This window comes from Leptopilina heterotoma, unplaced genomic scaffold (assembly GCF_015476425.1).
Source record: "Leptopilina heterotoma isolate Lh14 unplaced genomic scaffold, ASM1547642v1 Lhet_111, whole genome shotgun sequence".
Classification (NCBI taxonomy): Eukaryota; Metazoa; Arthropoda; class Insecta; order Hymenoptera; family Figitidae; genus Leptopilina; species Leptopilina heterotoma.
The window spans coordinates 318,047-338,088 of record NW_025110830.1 but is presented as its reverse complement, the minus strand read 5'-3'; the positions used below and the strand labels follow the sequence as shown (position 1 = coordinate 338,088).

General features: G+C 23.8%; 1 protein-coding gene across 1 annotated transcript in view; it reads right to left on the bottom strand.

Moving 5' to 3' along the window:
* Nucleotides 1–1,181: 1,181 nt before the first annotated feature.
* The window catches only part of LOC122504658 (beta-1-syntrophin-like), a 236,931-nt gene continuing 218,070 nt past the window's right edge, over nucleotides 1,182–20,042 (bottom strand). Inside the window, exons 5-7 of the mRNA XM_043615856.1 lie at nucleotides 7,064–7,275; nucleotides 3,730–3,947; nucleotides 1,182–1,619 (exon numbers count right to left, since the gene is read on the bottom strand). Coding sequence (XP_043471791.1) covers nucleotides 1,527–1,619; nucleotides 3,730–3,947; nucleotides 7,064–7,275 — 523 coding nt within the window. The 3' untranslated portion in view covers nucleotides 1,182–1,526. The remainder of the gene's footprint in view (nucleotides 1,620–3,729; nucleotides 3,948–7,063; nucleotides 7,276–20,042) is intronic.

Sequence of the window (20,042 nt, the reverse complement as noted above, 5' to 3'; positions counted from 1 at the left end):
TTGGGAGCCTAGTCTCGAATTTTCTTTGCAAAATTCGTAATTTTAAATTGAAAATAACATTAAAATTAAAACTAAAATTAAATTCAATTTGTTCAATTAAAATTTAAATCAAAATTAAAACTAAATTTAAATTAAATTCAATTCGTTCAATCAAAATTCAAATTAAAACTAAAATTTAAATAATTTCATTTTCCAACTAATTTGTAAGAGTAATTGTCATTTAGAATGTAATTAATAAATTAATTGATAATTAATACCTTATGTATATGAATAAAAATTAATACATCAAGGTTTATTAATTAATAATGATAATGAAAAAAAAAAAATAATAATAATAATAATAATAAAAGTAGTAATAAAAATATAAATAATAATAATAATAATAATAATAAAAATATACTTAATTAGCGTTTTAATTGACATGTTTAATACGTTATTGTTTCTCAAAGTAAAGATTATATATATATATATATTAATTAATCTATTAGATAAAAAAATAAATGTATTTAATTAATAACAAACTGTAACTTATATTATTATAAAGAACATAAAATACAAAATGTTCTTAAAACTTATAAATTTTTCACATTCAAGTGATTATTTATAATAAATTATTCTAAAGCAATTATAATGTATATTTGAGAAAAATAAAATTATCGTAATGCCTGGAAGAATAATTAATTGTGAATGTAACGAACAAATTTCGAGTAAAATAGTAAAAAAATAATTTATTAATTAATAATTAAATTATTTTATTTTAATTATAATTTACAATTAAAATAGAATTGAAATAATTTATTAATAAGTTAATATTACTACATTATTAACTAAAATTTATTTTCAAATTACAATTTTACCCACTTTTTCTCCTTAATATTAATACAAATTAACAAAAAGCATTTTTTCTGCTTTCGTAACATAAAAAGATAATTATCTTTCAGGTAATAAATACACTAAAAATAAAGACAAAAATTTTAAATAGAAATTCTTGAATGACATGAAAAGAAAAAAACAGTCGAAAAAATACCAAAAATAATAAATTTGCCTTTTTGGAAAAACGCAAACAAAAAAAAAATTTTTTTAAATTAAAAAAGAAATTCAAAAAGAAATTGCATTAAAAAGCAATTTGAAAAAAATTGTAAAAATTAAGAAAAATAAAAAAAAATAAAAATAAAAGAGGTGAATTAATATAAAAGGATAAAGTAAAATAAATAAAAAAAAGGATTTTACGAGTTTTTGTAAAATAAAAAATAATATGAGGTACGAGTTGTGTGACTCAAAAAAAGAAATATCTTTAATCCTCCCCATCGTGATCTTTGTGTGTATGTTGATATTTTATTTTTCAATTTTGAGTCACAAGGCGGCCACCCGATCTGATATATCGTCGATTTTTTTCTCTCTTCAATTACTTTTATATCGGTTTGTAATTTTTTTTTTTTTTGTTTTTAATGTAAAAAGACGCTAGTTACAGACCTAGTTGTGTGGGGAGGTAGATCGGGGGCCTCGAGAGGGGCCCCCTCGTACCCCTATGCAGTCAATCCAAGGCGATGTATCTTCGCTGAGAGAAAGTTGTGCAGAACGAAGACAATTGGCTTCGGACAGCTTTCCAGGTCCAATTCCTTTAATCAGAGAATAATTTTTTATCTTATTGAACAATTGCTTTCAATGTTATTTATTTTTTATTAAATGATTCTCTCGAAAATTAGTAGAAAAAGTAATTTTTAGACAGTAAAAAATTTAAAAAAATTTTTATCGTATTTTTTAAGTAATTTGGATTATAGAAAAATTTGGATTATAGAGAAATCAGTAGTAAAAGTCCATTTTCGTCAGACCTCACTTCTTTTTAAATAAAATTAGCGATTTTAAAAATAATAGGACGTAAAAATTTTTAATACAATTTTTTTTTATAAAAATAAAATATTAATTTATAGTTTTAATATTATTATAATTATAATAATCATATATTATGACATAGGGAATTCAGGGAAAAGTCAGGAACTTTTATTAAAAGTACTGAAAAAAGTTAAATTTTTAGAATTAATAAGAAAATTCTCAATGTTGAATGAATTTAATTACAAGTTTTAATGGACATAGATTTTTGAAAAATTTTAATAATTCAAAATCTTCTAAAATTAGTAACAAAAAAAAAGTAATAAAATTCTTATCACAAAATTCAATTATGTTCAAAATTTACAAAAAATTGTAGACAAAATCCCAATTATAATTTTTATAAATAAAAAAATTCTTTAAAATTCAATTATTTTCAAAACTTTTAATAAAATTTTTCCTCATATAAATGATTTTCAATATCTACTATTTTAATAAAATGACTCATTAGAATTCAATTATTAAAAAAAATTTTGTTGACAAAATTGTAAGCAAACATTTAATTATTTTCATAATTAATAAAAATTTCACAGGAATTCAAATATTTACAAATTATTTATGTTTCTTCTTCAATCAAATTCCTTCAAAACTGTAACTATTCTAAAAAATTTTATTAAAATTCGTCAAAAGAATTCAATTATTTAAAAATTTGTTAATAAAATTCTTTATAAGAATTAAATTTTAAGAAGGATTTAATTATTCAGTAAATAATTTACTTTTCTATTTAAATAATTGAATTCTCGTAAAATTTTCTAATAAAAATTGATTTGAAAATGAATTTTAATTTAAATTTTAGATAATAATAGAATTTGAAAATAATTTTTAAGAAGTTACAACAATAATATTCTTATAATATAAAATAATGATTTTAACACTCAATCCTTTTTAACTATTATAAAACATAATGATATTTTTAAAGTTGATTAATTTCAAAAAAGTTTGAATTTTGAAATTTTTTTAAATCTTAATTTCTATGGAAAAATAATAATTAAATATTTAAAATATAAAAAAAAAGAAATTGTTTTTGAATAATTTTACAATCAAAGATATTCGTAAATAAATTTAACACAACATTTTTTTCAATAAAATTTTTTTCTGTATTTCTAAAAATTCAAAAACTTTCAGTTTCACTTTCAATTAAATTTTCTAATTGACAAATATAATTTATAAACATTTTTTTCCTTTATTTTTAAAAAACTTTGAATTCTATTAAAACGATTGAAATTAAGAAATAGAACTAATGCAAATTATTTCCTTATGAAAATTGAGAATTTTCTATAAAAATATTAAGAAACGGGAAGATCTAATGTTTTTCTTCCCAAAGGAAAAAAATGACTTTGTAAACAATATTGTTATTGAGAAATAAAAATTATGCATAAAATGGGTATATTTACTGATTCTTAATAAAATTTTTTTAACAATTAACAATTTTCTAGTATTTTTTATAAATAAAAAGGAGAATAATTTGCATAATAATTTAGAGAAGTCAAACAAAATTTGTTATAAAAAAAAGCATATAACAAACAAAATGGGTATATTTTTTATTTGTTAATCATAATTTTTTTTAAATTTTCTAATTTTTAATATTGTTTTATTATAAATCATGAAAAAGTCTCCGCATATTTTCGATTTGTCAAACAATATTTTCTAAAGAAAAAAAAACAAAATCATACACAGAAACTAACTTCAAATTGCGGACAGAATGAATGAAAGAATACGAAGATTAATTTAGTTAATTAATAATTAAAAAATGCCTAATTAAATTATTTAAGTAAACTTGAAATAGACTGAAAAGTATATTTCGAATGGGTGTTTAAAAATTGAAATGTGTTTGAAACGTACAATTTCACCGTCTTCACCACCAAAGTCAAGCCAGAGTAGTCTTGCACCATCGTCAGCTGACATTTTGAGTTTGTCAAAAGATCTCCGCCACAGAGGAGTAGGTGGTGAACCAGGACTGACACCAGATCCAGTAACTCCTCTCGCTCCGGCCGCATAGAGGGTGAAACCATCTTCGTGGTTGACAATTAGTTGACAAGCCCTACCTTGCCAGACACATCCTAATAAACACAATACAGTCAGAAATACATTAAATTATTACAGTCATTCATCTTCTAATCGAATCAAAACATTATCTTTCATTCATAACAACAATATCCTCAATTCATTAAAAAATTAATTTTCATTTACTGGAAAAAATTAACAATAAAGGTACAAAAATTAAATTTTGAAAAATTGTTCAAACAATAATTTTGAATATTATTAATTATTATCTGAAAATTATAATTAAAATCTGATTTTAAAATAAGAAAAAAAATATAATGTCCCGTTTATAAATGAAAAAATAAATAAAAAATAAATTCGTGTAAAATTGAACGAACAAATTAACAAACTTCTGCATAAATTTTAATAAACACTTATATTTATTTCTAAAAGCATTCCTACAATTTCTGAAAAGGCCTAATTAACTCTAAGAAAATAATTAAGTGGAAAGGCAACTTTTTAATTAATGAAGATCAGTCCTTAAGTTTTGGCTTTTTTATTTTAGCATTTTTTCATTTAGCAGTTTTTCGGCAGAGTATTTTCCCTTCTTTTTTTTTTGCCAAGAGGAAAAAAAGTCCTTTAGACTTTAATTGCCAGAGAGTACTGCACGGGGAAGGTGTTTTCAAAAAAAAGGAGAAAGAAATTAATTGACATCATTTTGTCAAGGAGATTCTTCATTGAAAGATTTTCTTTTCTCGGAAAAATAATCCCTTCAGTGCCTGAGAGTTTTTTTTTAGGATTATTTACAAACTTAAAAGTAATATTTGTTTTAATAACTTTTTATTATTATTATTTAATATAATAAATTTTATAAATTTTATAAATTTTCTCCTGAAAAATTGCTATTTGTAGAAATTTGATAACGATTTATATAAATATATAGAATAAAGGAAAATGTCTAATGCGATCAATGAAATCGCAACAAATTTAAGAAGTTTCTTTCGAAAAGGATTGAAAAAAAATGAAAATAAATCCTCCAATTGTAGAGTTCGATTTATTACATGGCCTCAGAAAAGAGGAATTGAATTCATCAGTCCAGAGGACGAGTAGAACACACATCTTCTTCACAGATATTTATATAAAAGAAGGAAAGTTCTCCAATCCGATTTATTCGTATCAAAGCAATTTATTTTTTTTTCTATGCGCCTCTTTTTTTTCTGACATAATAAATTTTTTTTTACTTTATTCAATAGACGTTTCTTTTTTTTATACACATTCTGCTTTTTCACCATTTATACAAAGAAAGACAAATTTCCAAAATATAAAGTCAAATATTTTCATAACATTTCGAGTTTATATAATAATATTTAAAAAAAATGTTTATAATCGTATTGATTTCGTTATCTCTACACTTGAAATTTTCAAAAAATTTTGCGTACTTTTTAATTTTTTTTTAGGTCTTGTCAGTTAAAATTTAAAATTTAATGATTTTCAAATCATATTTTTCAATTTTGAAATATTTTTCTCTCAACGACAACAATATTTTTAGTTGTAATAATTTTCTTTAAAATATAAAATTTATTTCCATAGAATTTGATTTTGAGAAAGTTTCTTGAAAATTCAATGATTTTAAAAAAAGAAAATTAGTTTTAGTTTGCTTCTTTGTTTTTTAAGTATTTTAATAATTTTTTGAAGCATTTATCAAAATTTTTGAAAATAAATAAATAATTGAATTTTTTAAAAATTTTATTAAAATTGTATTGAAAATAATTGAAATCCTCAGAAGAATTTTATTATTTATAAAAAAAATAATTTCTGTGAAGAATTTTACAATTTATATAAATATAATTGAATTGTATTCAAAAAATTCTATTAACATTTCAGAAATTAATTGAATTATTAAAAATATTTTTACTTAAATGTTTGAATTTATTAAATTCAAACTTTAAAAAACTTAAAAAAATTTTTTTTTTATGTCAAACATTTAAGTAAAAATATTCTTAATAATTCAATTAATTTCTGAAATGTTAATAGAATTTTTCGAATACAATTTAATTATATTTATATAAATTGTAAAATTCTGCACAGAAATTAATTTCTTTTTATAAATAATAAAATTTTTCTGAGGATTTAAATTATTTTCAATACAATTTTAATAAAATTTTTTAAATAATTCAATTATTTATTTATTTTTAAAAATGTTGATAAAATTCTGTAAAAGAATCCAATTATTTTTATAAATAAGTAAAATTCTTTGCAGAAATTTTTAACTATTTTAAAATCAATTTTAATACAGAAAAAATTGAATTATTTTTTAAGATTTTAATAAAATTCTTCGCATAAATTCAATGATTTTCACAAACTTTGTACAATTCTTCGAAAAGATTTAATAATTTAAAAAAATTTTAATAAAATTCCTTGAAACAATTCAATTATTTACATACAAATAAGTTCTTCAAAAAATTTCAATTTTCTTCAATACAATTTCAATTGAATTCCTCGAATGAATTTAAATGTCTTTTAAAATTTTTAATAAAATTCTTTCAAATAATTTGAGAAATTTTAATAAAATTTATTCAAAGAATTTCAATTATTTTCGTAAAAAGTAAAATTTTTCTCAACAATTTAATAAATTTAATTTAAAAAATTTTTGTTTAAAGTTAGATTTTTTTAAAGTTTTTTTTACACTTTATTTACAATTTATAAATATAATTGAATTGTATTTGAAAAATTCTAATAAAATTTCAGAGATAAAAATAATTCAATTCTTCCAAAGAATATAATTTATGAATAATTGAATTCTGGCAAAAAATGTTATTAAAATTTTTGAAAATATTAAGCGAGAGTAATTAATTATTTACTTAATAAGGGGATTTTTTAAATTATTAATCTGGTATGAAATTCTGTAATTTGCAAAATAATAACAAATGAAGTATCATATATAATAATAATAATAATAATAGTAATAATAAAAAAATAATAATAATATAAGAAAAATAATAATAAGGTCTAATTTCATGTGATAAAAAAAAATTATTTTACCTCATTTTGCATATAATGATAATGAAAATAATAAAAATGAAAAATAAATAATAAAAAAATGAGCTTTCAAAAAATTATCTTGGTATTTTTTTTTTATTAGCTTCTTTGAAAATGACAAAAGTAATTTTATCAAAATTGAAAAAATACTTACGAACTGTATATTCACGGAGCGAAAGTGCCGCGGAATGACAGCCTTGAACAATGGCTCTGGCCCACGCAGCTAAATCTCTTCTGGTTTCTGCCCGTAGATTGTGGGTTATTACCCCATCAATGGTACCGACCCTGACAGCAAATGTCGCTCCATGATGGAACGTCGAATTGCTCGACGAGGCCTCATTTTGTCTCGTCGGCGAAGAAACGAGTCTGTAAAAAGAAAAAAAAAAATTTACAAAAATTATTCACCCACATAAAATTTAATTTTTCCCCATCCATATTTTTTTTATTAAAAAAAAAACAATTTTTATATCTTTTTTTTTCATATACACAAAACCATAATACTTTTTTCTATTCCATAAACGTCGATTTCATTTTTTCTCCCCATTAAAAATTCATCGCTCATTCAAATCGAAAAAAAAAAATGTTCAAAAGAAAAAAGAAAATTCTTTCTAAATCCATGTTTTATGTGAAAATAAATATTCAGCAAAAAAGAAAAAAGAAAAAGGCGTGTCTTTCATTTCGACGATTGATTGTGACATGCGCAATTTTTGCGTGAAGTGAATTTATAAATATTGTAAAAACAAAACGAGAATTATAAAGAGGAGAAAAAAAAATGTTGGGGAAAAAGGGAATGCCAAAAAATAGGGAAAAAAAAACGAATGGCCCGCAAAGTCGGTAACGTGAGGCAGTATATAACATACGAGGTCCAAAGGGAACGATTGGCTTTGAGTGGCCCCTCTGGATTTCAGCCAATAACCCTGTTATTCGTATTCGCAGGTGTATGCGTATTTGGACACGTTTCTACTTCAATTCTTGTGTCCATGAGGTCGCATTGGTGCAAAAGCCACTCACTTTCTTTGTGTCGACATTGGCAGCTTTATCCGTTTGTTTGCACAGACCTAAAGGGTCTATACGACGTAGTTTGCGGCAAAACAATACATCTCTCCAAATACGACCCACTTGCGGATTTAGTTTACAACTCTTACTCACCCATATATATATAGCGGTGGCAAAAAAATCATATTCCCACATTTTTATAACAAAACAATAAAAAAATAAATAAATAAATCATAACACGATTTTACTCACCAATAAGTTGAAGTCCACAACGTTGATTAACAAAAAAAAGTCTTCTCTTAGTAAATTAATTAAAAATGACGCAGCAATATTGACATAAAAATATTTAGAAGAAAAAGATTGAGGTTTATATTTTTATAATAATTATTTTATAATTAAATATTAAATTAAAAATAATACTTGATTCCATTAAATAAATTTTTTTCGTTGATAAACGTTGTGGACTTTAACTTCGTTTTTACTCAATATGAAAAGTTATTTAATGTTGGAAAATTTTATGAACAGGAGTTTTTTTTCTATTCTTTTCCGTTTTTTATTTCTTTTTCAGGATTGCCATAGGTCAGGAAATTCAGGGGAAGTAGAATTAGTCAAGAAAAGTCAGAGAATTTTACTAAAAGTTCTGGAAAAAATTAAATTTTTAAAACTCATAAGAAAATTCTGAAATTTAGTGTCTTTCGTTTGCATGAAATTCCCACGAATTCTAATACGAAACCTTCAATTTTTTCTATTTCTGACAATAAGTTTTTTTAATAACTTAATTCTTGAAGAACTATCAAAAAATTATTATATTTGGGTCAGAATTCGGGAAATTTTCACACAAAGTAAAAAGTATTTTTTTTTAAATCGAAATGTTTAAAAAACATTTTTATTTGGCCTTAGGAATGTGTCATCAAAAAAACAGAAAAAACTTTTTTTTTATAAAAGTTATTGCAAAATACATTTTTTTGCAACTTTTTAAACAAAATTTTATTTCTCCTCAATGAATGAACCGATTTAAATGAACCAAGCGAAAATATAAAGGGGATAAAATATATACTTTCGTTTAGAATTAGAAAATTTTTAAAAAGTTTATTTTTTAATAATTATTTAATACGTTTTTTATAAACAATTAATTTTTGTTAATGTTCTGCGCCTTTTAAAATTTTTTTAAAAATATCAACATACAATTAAAATAATAAGAAATCAAAATCCGTTGTGAAAATTCAGGAGCGACAATTATTTTAAAAGTTATAATGAAAATTATATTGAACGGAGATGCGATTTTGATGATTTTCTTAATTAAAACATTATTTTTAACTACGTATTGAACAAAACAAAAATTGTCAGAATTGTTTATAAAAAATTTATTAGATAATTATTAAAAAATATACTTTTTAAAAATTTTCTAATTCTAAACGAAAGTATATTTTTTCATCTTCATATTTTCGCTTGGTTCATTTTAATCGGTTTATTCATTTAGGAGAAATAAAATTTTTGTTTAAAAAGTTGCAAAATAATTTATGTTGCAATAACTTTTATAAAAAAAAATGTTTTTTCTGTTCTTTGGTGGACATATTCCTAAGGTCAAATAGAAATGTTTTTTTAACATTTCGATTTAAAAAAATACTTTTTTATTTTCTGTGAAAATTTCACGAATTCTGACCAACTTATAAATTATCTAATGAATAATTAATTAAAATATAATAAAATTAATTAAATGATTAATTTTAATAATACATAAATGTTTTAAAAATTAATTAAATTTTAAAAGAGTTGCGTTGAAATTTTCATTTAAATAGATGAATTTCAAAAGGTTTTAATTTGAAATTTTATAAAATTTCTACTTTGAATGATGGATTTATAGAAGTTTAATTTTAAAACACTAAAAAAAATTGAATTTTGGAGAAGTTATAAATCATTGCAGAAATTCAATTATTTTCAAAAGTAACAAAATTCTTCGCAGAAATTCAATTATTTTTAAAAGTAACAAAATTCTTCGCAGAAATTTAATTATGTTCAAAAATTTTAAGAATTCTTGTCAAAACTTTAATTATCTTTATAAATAATAAAATACATCTCCAAAATTCAATTGTTTTAAAAAATTTTAATAAAATTATTAAATTATATTAAATATCAAGAAAAAATTTCAATTGAAGAGCAAACGGCCAAAAATTGATAAGTCCATTTTTTAAAAAACTTTTACTTTGCATTTTCCGAGAATGATAATTATTTAAATTTCCAAATAAGTAATCACTGTTACATTAAGAAAAAAAAATTGTCAATAATGAATTAGGTATATTAATTTAAAAATATTTCTACTTAACCAACAAGATTTAAAATTTTATTTTTTTTAACTAAATAAATGACCAAAATTATAAAATTCATTATTTATAATTCACTTTAATTAATAATGAGACTTCTAAGTCCAAAAAAGTATTGTAATACAAATAATTCAGTTTATTTTTTTTATTTTGAAATTAACTTTGTTTATGTGTAAAATTCCATTTGTTTAAAGTTTAAACTCGAAATAGTAAAAAAAAGAGACTTATCCACTTTTGGCCGCTTACTCCTCAATTTCAGTTTACAAACAAATGTGTTTCATATTTTTTGGTTTTTGTAAAAAAATTTTTAAATATTTTTACTAGATCTATGAAAAAAAAAATATTTCCCTTCATGGAAAATACGAATAGAAAAATAGAAGAGCTTTCAAACAAATGTTTATTCAAAAAATAAAAGAGTTAATATTTTTTATAAACTTCAATCATGGATTTTTGATCTTTTTTTTTCCCTAGAATCAGTGTAACATCCTTTTATTTTTTATTTATTTATTTTCACGTGTAGTTCTCTTTCGTAAAATTTTGATTTTTTTATATATAAATTTTTTCGTTTTAACTAAAAATAACAAATTTTCTTTAAAGTTCAATAAATACAAAAAAGTTATGTTTTGCAAAAGTTATATTTCGTTAAAAGTAAAAAGTAAAAAAAAGTATAAAGGTTTTTTTGCTTTTTTTTAATGAAAAAACTATTTTTTAGTCAGACCTAAGAGTAGAAATACAGGGAATTAGAAAATCAGTGGTCAAAGATTATTTTAGTCAGACGAAAAGTAAAAAAAGTTTGTTTGTCTTATTTTTTAAGTGATAAAACTACATTTTAGTCAGACTTAAGGGTAGAAACCCTGGGAGTTGGAAAATCAGTAGTGAAAGTTTATTTTAGTCAGACGATAAAGTAAAAAATATTTATTTATATTTTTCCAAGTGGTAAAACTACGTTTTAGTCAGACCTAAGGGTTGAAAATAATTTAAATGGAAAAGTAAAAATACTGAAGGTTCGAAAATTAGTAGTAAAAGTAAATTTTAGTCAGTCAGAAAGTAAGAAATATATGGTATCGAATTTTTTAAGTGGTAAAATTACATTTTAGTCAAACATAGTAATAAAAATTCTGTGAGTAGGATAATAAGTAGTAAAAGTAAATTTTAGTCTGGCTAAAGAATAAAAATATTCGAAATTGGAATATGAGTAGAAAAAGTAAATGTTAGTTGGACAATAGAACAAAAAATTATTTTTTCTCAAACACTATTAATATTATATTTTTTAAGTAGTACAACCACTTTTTAATCAGACAAAAGAAGAAATACCAAAAGTTGAAAATTTAAAGAACTGTAAAAGATATTTTTGTCTATAGTATATCAACTTTCACCGAGATAAACATTACATTTCAATTTATCATTCCATGAACTTTTTCTAACAAAAGTTATAAAATTCTTTCCCCCCCCCCTCTTCCTCCCAAAAAAAGCAAAAAACGGATAAAAATCGAGGCCCTAGCTTGAAGATAAATTTTTTGTTTAAAATTGACGTGTGCATTAAATCTTCCGAGAGTCTCAAGTAAGGCAGAAAGGAGCGATAATAAAAAGAGAGACCCCCCAAGAGAAGCTTTTTCCAGTCCAAAGGGTCCAATATCAGGCCCCGAAAAGCGACAGGGTGGAAAAAGTACGGAATAGCCGACTTAAGGAAGTTTTACTGCGAGACAAACCGGAAGTGATTCTACTCTAAAGAAAGTTTTCTTCTCCCCCTCCCCTTTTTACCCCTTTTACTCCTCTTTTTTAACCCTTTTTTTTCTCTTTTCTTTGAATCTATTTTTTCCTTTTGCGATTCTACCCCTTTTTCTATATACTTTGTCTTATTTTCGTGGTCTTATTCTCTTTTTTTTCGGCGGATTACGGCGACGATCGACCATCTATTCTCGTTTAACGCTCTTATTTACTGACTGAGGTTTTCTCCTGTCTGCTTCTTTTTTTTTTTTTTTTTTTTTTTTTTTCTCTACGTTCTCTTTTTCTCAAGTTTAGTGACTCAGACTGTCGAACAGATTATCGACAGCGTGGTATAATAAATAATTCGATGAAATTTGCTAATTTTGGAGGAAAAATGGTCTGACTGAAATGTACTTTTACCACTGATTTTCATACTCCCATTTTAGTTTAAATTTAAGTCTGACAAAAATGTACTCTTACCACTTAAAATATGCAATAAGAAAGTTTTTATTTTATTTTCTAATTAAAATTAAAATTTATAAATTTATTTATCTGATTAAAATTTACTTTTACTACTGTTTTTCAAACTTAAACTATTTTTACATTTACGTCTGACTAAAATGTTGTTTTACTACTTAAAAAAATTGCGATAAGACACTCTTAACTATACTTTCTCTGTTTAAAATGTACTAATCATTTTCCAATTGTAAATATTGGGGCGCATGATTATTCCCCAAATGTCATTTTTCCGAAATGTCATTTTACCGAACTGCACTTTTGCGAATAGTCAATTTTGCGAAAAGCCAATTTTGCGAAATGTCACTTTTGCGAATTGTCATTTTTGCGAATCGCAATTTTTACGAATTGTCAATTTTCCGAAAAGTTATTTTTGCGAATTGCCATTTTTACGAATTGTCAATTTTCCGAAAAGTCATTTTTGGGAATTGTCATTTTTACGAAAAGACATTTTTGTGAAATGTTATTTTTGCGAAAAGAGATTTTTCTGAAATGTCATTTTTACGATTAGTCATTTTTGCGAAAAGTCATTTTTGCGAATTGACATTTTTGCGAATTGTCATTTTTGAGAAATGTCATTTTTGCGAATTGTCACTTTTGCGATTTGTCAATTTTTCGAAAACTCATTTTTGCGAATTGTCATTTTTACGAATTGACATTTTTGCGAATTGTCATTTTTGCGAAAAATACAATAGAAACTTGTAGGTATCTATAAATTCACTATTGTATTTTTCGCACAAATGACTTTTCGGAAAATTGACAATTCGTAAAAATTGCGATTCGCAAAAATGACAATTCGCAAAAATAGATTTTCGTAAAAATGACAATTCGCAAAAGTGACATTTCGCAAAATTGGCTTTTCGCAAAAATGACTATTCGCAAAAGTGCAGTTCGGTAAAATGACATTTCGGAAAAATGACATTTGGGGAATAATCATGCGTCCCGTAAATATTTCCATTTTTTGTCTGACTAAATTGTACTTTTACTACTGATTTGCCTCTTACTGTTAGATCTGACTAAAATCTAGTTTTATTACTAATATTCAAACTTTAAATATTTCTGCTTTTATGTCTGACTTAAATGTAGTTATACCACTAACAAAAATTTATTACAAAATTTTTTACATTATCTTAGCTGTAATATACATTTATTATTAAAAAACGAATCAAAATTGTTGCGAAGCAATGTTTTGATTCATTTTTTGTCTCAATTTGAAATCCTTATAGAAAAACGGTAAAATTCAAAAAGAATGAAACAATACTTTAAAGTTTCCCAATTTGTTAATTTCAATAAATAATGTTTATTTCTTTAGGCACAAAAAGAATTAAACCGCTTCTAAAGAATCTCTTACTAATATATTATTTATCGATTTCCGTTTATTAAATTTATTTAGGTATTCCCAAACAATTAATATATAGAATATCTATATCTGCAAATTTGAATATAGCTAATAAATAACATTATATAACGAATTTTTGGCAATTAATTCTCGTGAAACATATACTCGCTCTTCTTAAATTATATATATCTTCTCGGTTATTAGTTATTTCCTCTCTCGCTCTCTCTCTCCCGGGGGTAAAATTAATTTCGACGAACAATCTCGGACAGAAATGTGCGCGCCGATATTCTGAATGAACTGTATTTTGTGTGTAACGTTAGCGCCAAAGCGACGGAAGGGACCGTGGAATCGCGCAATTGGTTGGTTATGGTAGCCAGAACAACCAGAGTTTCGGAGAAGTTAATACAGCCCTTATCTGCCCTTTCCACCCTTTCTCTCAAATCTCTCTTCTTCATCTGCCTTCAACTCACGCTCATTTGCATCCACCCACGAAAACATGTTTCGGACAGAATTCCAACCATAAGTTTCCAACACGACACAATATACATATATATGTGTGTGTGTGCGCGTGTGTGGAGGGAGATAGAAGCAGCCAAGAAACTATTTTCCCACCGTCAATAAAATTTTGAAATTGAAGGGAAAAATGCATTTTTTTAAATTTAAATTAATTTTTAAACATTGTTAGAAAATAAGTTGTAAATTTAAAATTTAAATGCAAATTATTTTATTTTCTGCAATAGTGGTCTCACAATCAAAAAAGTTCAAAAAAAAAATTACAAATTAACTATATTAATTTAAATGTTCCTTCATTCATTCACTTTTTCTGTCCCTCACACTCTGAAGTTGTCTTCTATTTATATTTTTGTTTTTGTTATCTTTAGATAACTAGAAAATTTTACGCGCGGAACGTGATATTCAATTTATTATTGTTATGCAAATTACAAATATTTTTAATCTTCAAATATAAAATTTTTAAAATAATTTCATAATCAAAATTTAAAAATTCACTTATTAAGTACAAAATTAATTATTACTGTTCATATTTTCGAAATTTTTAATAAATCCTTCTCGAAAAAATTCAATTATTTTTATAAATAGTAAAATTCTTCACAAGAATTAAATTATTTTTAATGAAATTTAAATAAAATTACATGAAAGAATTTAATTATTTTCAAAAATTTACATAAAATGCAATTTCAACAAGAATTTAAAATTCTCTAAAAATAATTCAATTATTCTCGAAATATTTTTAAAAAATTCTATATAATAATTAAATTACTTTCAATGCAATTTTTAAATATATTCGTCAAAAACAAAATTGAAAAAATTCAATTATTTTCAAAAAAGTAATAAAATTCTTGTAATAAATTCAATAATTTTGAATATATACATAATTTTAATAAAATTCTTTAAGGAAATTTCATTATTTTCGAAACAACTTTAATTGAATTTCTCGAAAAAATTTCATTATTTTAAAATATTTCTATAAAATTCTTCATAAAAATTTAATTATTTCTTAAAATTTTTAAAAATTCTCGCGAAACATTTTAATTATTTTTTATAAATAGTAAAATCTTTCTAAACAATATTTAATTTCTTTTTTCAATAGTAAAATCTTTACAAAAATACAATGATTTTTAAAACAATTTTAATTGAATTCCTCGGATGAATTCAAATATTTTTAAATATTTCCATAAATTTCAATTATGTCTAAAAATTTTAATAAATTCTTCGAAACAATTTTTATAAATATTAGTAAAATTCTCCGCAAGAATTCAATTATTTTCAATTTACTTTTAATAAAATGCTTCTTAATAAAATTCAAATGCTTTTAAAATTTTCAATTAAAATTATTAAAGAAACTCCATTAGTTTAAAAAAAAAAGTTCAAAGAAATTCTTTAAAAGAGTTTAATTAGGATTTTAAAAAATTTTAATAAAATTCTTTGAAGGAATTCTATTATTATCAAGTTTTTTGATAAAATTCTTTGCAACAATTCGATGATTTTCAATATATTAATTTTAAAATTGAAAATATTTGAAAAGAAAAATTATAAAAAAGTTAATAATAATGCAATTTATTTTGCTTTATTTTTGTTTATGAATCACAATTTTTTTATGATCCTAAAGTTCTGAACGTTCAAATGAACGAAATTTATTTATTTTCTTCTTTAATTTAAATATTTATTACAATAATTTTTTGTCGATATAAAATAAATGAATTATAAAGTTTCTAAGTGTAAAATTTAAGTTTTTAATTTTTATTGTAAACAATAAATGATAAAAACATTTTTAATAAAAAGTGTTTCGTTCATTTGAACGTTCAAAACTTGAGGATCATATTTTTTTAACAAAATTATTATTTTGTTTTAGAAAAAGAAGAAAAATATTTGCAAAATTCCTATTTTTTTAAATCTTATTTTGGGAACAGGATTTTCCACGGGAATCTTAATTCAAAAAAATTATTAACTATATTTTAGTCAGTCCCAAGAGTGAAAACGCTTTGTATTTAAAAATCAGTTATTAATATTAAAAAAAATTTTAATTAAAATATAAAAAAAAATTCTTTTTAAAAATATAATTTAAAAATTATTTAAAGTTTTCTGTGTATATAATGCCGTGTATGCATTTTATATTATAGAATATGATTGAGTCACAACGGGAAGGGAAAATGGATGGATCGCGGAATAAGACAAGCTATTCGTTTGCCTGAGGGTTGACAGCTTCGATAAACTTTTTCCACAATCGAGACTCTGACGGACTTAACTTTCACGCAAGACCATGGCCTTCAATGTATATCTATAGATATATACATTCAATGTATATATACGTATATACATATATACAGTACAAAAAGGGTTCTCTATACACGTCAAAAAAGCAGACATCGTTCGAGGAAGAGCACTTTGAGGTTGCTCCATCTTCCAACAATCTTCTCAAACCCCTCGTATCGAATAAAAATCGATCATCAATAAGTGTCCGAACAAAAATGATCTCATTTTAGAAAAAATATTCAATCTTCACATTAAACTCAATTTATCCCCTCGCAAATTCTTCATGTCATTCTCTTCATTCTCTTCCTTAGGAACTAAAACTGGGAGGGGTAAAAAATAAAAAAAAAGAGTTTCAAACTAAATTAAAAGTCAATTATGTTACTTTTGAAATTTGAAATGATTATTTATCAGTATTACTATAATTGAATCTCTAAATTTGTATTGATCAAATATTCAAATGTTGCATTTGATATTTATTTACATTAGTTAAACTATCGACTGTTTACTGGAAACAAATTCAAACAATAGACTGCATGTTTATTATCAAATAAATTATAAACGGCTTTATTAGAAATATTGGAAGTTTGAAAATCAGTAGTAATAGTAAATTTTAGTCAGCCAATAAGTAAACAATATCTAGTTCTCTTTCTTGTAAGTGGTAAAATTAGATTTTAATCAGGCGTAAAAGTAGAAATATTGGAAATTTAAAATCAGTAGTAAAAGTAGATTTTCGTCTAATAAAAATTAAAAAATACCTTGTTTTCTTTTTTGTAAGTGATAAAATTACTCTTTAGGCAGACCTAAGAGTATTTATGCTAGAAGTTTAAAAATTCAGTAGTAAAAATAATTTTTAGTCAGACCTGAGAGTAGAAACATTAGAAGTTTGAAAATCAATAGTAAAAGTAAATTTTATTCAGTCGATAACTAAAACCTATCTTATTGTAGTTATTTAAGTAGTAAAACTACACTTTAGTCATCCCTAAGAGTTGAATACTGGAATTAAAAGAACCAGTAGTAAAATTATATTTTAGTCTGAATTTAAATATTTTGAATTGAAAAATAAGTAGTATATGTAAATTTTTAGTCAACCCAGAAGTAAATGTTATATTATCGCATTCTTTAAGTAGTGAAACTATATTTTAGTCAGACCTAAGATTAAAAATACAAGAAAATAGAAAATCAGTAGTAAAATTATATTTTAGCTAAGAAAATCTAAAAAATGTCTTTTTATCATTGTTGTAAGTGATAATAATACATTGAATTCAGACCTAAGTAGTATTTACACTAGCAGTAGAAAAATCAGTACTACTAATTTTTTACATATAACTAAAAATAATGAAATAATGGAAGTTTGAAATTCAGTAGTATAAGTAAATTTTAATCAGTCAAAAATATAAAATGTCTTATTGTATTTTTTAAGTTGTAAATTTCCATTTTAGTTAGACGCATGAGAGTAGAAATTTGGCAAATAGGAAAATAAGTAGTAATATACGTAAATTTTAGTCAGGCCGAAAAGTACAAATTATTTGAAATTGAAAAGTGAGTAGTAAAGTTAAATTTTAGTCAGGCAATTAAATAAAAATTTTCATATTACATATTTTAAGTGGTAAAACTACATTTTAGTCAGACCGAGAAGTTAAATATTTAGAATATTAATTTTCACTTTCACTTTCACTTACATTTACACTTTCACATTCATTTTCACTTTTACTTAAATTAATTTCTTTTTTTCTCAAAAAAATTTTTAAGTAAAAGTAAATGTAAAAATTAATTTCGGTGAAAATGAAAATTAATTTTGATAAAAGTGAAAGTGAAAATCAGTTTAGGTGAAAGTGAATGTAAAAATTAATTAAGGTGAAAGTGAAAGTGAATGTAAATGAAAAAATTAATTTCGGTGAAAGTGAAAGTAAAAATCTATTTAGGTGAAAGTGAAAATTAATTTCGGTGAAAGTGAAAATGGAAGTGAAATTATAATTTTTGCTAAACAAAATATTTGAACTGTTTACAATTTTACGTTTCAGTAGTCAACATAAATTTTAGTAGTAGTAAATTAGATAGACAATATTCCCGCAATCTTAAGGAGTAAAATTATATATTTGTCAGACCTATGACCTATGACTGGGAATTCCACAACTAGGAAAATCAGTAGTAACAGTAAATATTAGTCAGACAAAAAGTAAAAAACATCTTTATTATGTTTTAAGTAGTAAAACTACATTTTAGTCAGACCTAAGAATGGAAACACTAGGAGTTAAAAAATCAGTAGTAAAAGTAATTTTAGTCAGTCAAGAAGAAAAAAATGTCTTATTGTACATTTTAAGTGGTAAATCAAGAAAAGAAATACAGAGAATTAAATAATCAGTAGTAAAAGTAATTTTTAGTCTGTCAAAAAGAAAAAAAATGACTTATTGTACATTTTAAGTGGCAAATCAACATATTAATCAGTCCTAAGAGAAGAAATACAGAGAATTAGAAAATCAGCAGTAAAAGTAATTTTTAGTCAGTCAGAAAGAAAAAAATGTATTATCGTACTTTTTAAGTGGTAAATTTACATTTTAGTCAGACCTAAGAGAAGAAATACAAGAAATTAGAAAATCAGTAGTAAAAGTAAAGGCTAGTCAGTCAATAAGTAAAAAATGTCTCATTCTATGTTTTAAGTGGTAAAGATACATTTTAGTCAGACGTACAAGTGGAAACACTGGTTACTTAGAAATCAGTAATAATACTCAATGTTAGTCATCCAGGTAAAAAAAAATACTTGCTTTTACAATATCAGCTATAAAAAATAACCAAGTTTAGCAAATGATATTAATTTAAAAAATTTTTATTTTTCAAAAAAAAATCAAAAAAATGATTCATCTTTAAAAATTATAACTGCATAAAAATTTTTTATACCAAAATCTCATCACCCTTAAAAACGAAGATGAATTTAAAAAAATGAAAACTTATCGAAGAACCTTCACTTACCGGACGATTAATTATTATAGCGAGTAGTATAATAATTAAGGAAGGGGAAAGGCCTTGTAAAAATTAAGAACCGTGACCAAACTACCTGCTTCCAACGCTTATTTCCCTTAGTTTGGGGTTGGATGGGATCAGTTCCGGGGGAGTTGATAGACCTGTGCGGCGAAGAGGGTGTAGGGGAGGGAGGGAGGGGGAGAGAAGATGGGAGGGATGAATGTTTTGAAGGTGGGGGGGGGAGCGATTCCCGGTTAATTAATAGCAAGTGATTAATCGTCAGAGCCGGGCTACCCTCGTCAAACAAACCTCCAAGCACAGCTCGAAGCTTGTACGTGATCTGCAAATAGGAGCGAGTATCTACATATTGTGTACACTTGTATACAGTATATGTGTGTCTACGTGTGTTCATTTATTCACACCCAGCGGTCTGTGTGCTCGGACTCAAAGCGATTTGTATTTTGTGGCAAAACCGATGAAACAGTTGATCAGTCCAATCGAAAAATTTCCCCAAAAAACCTATA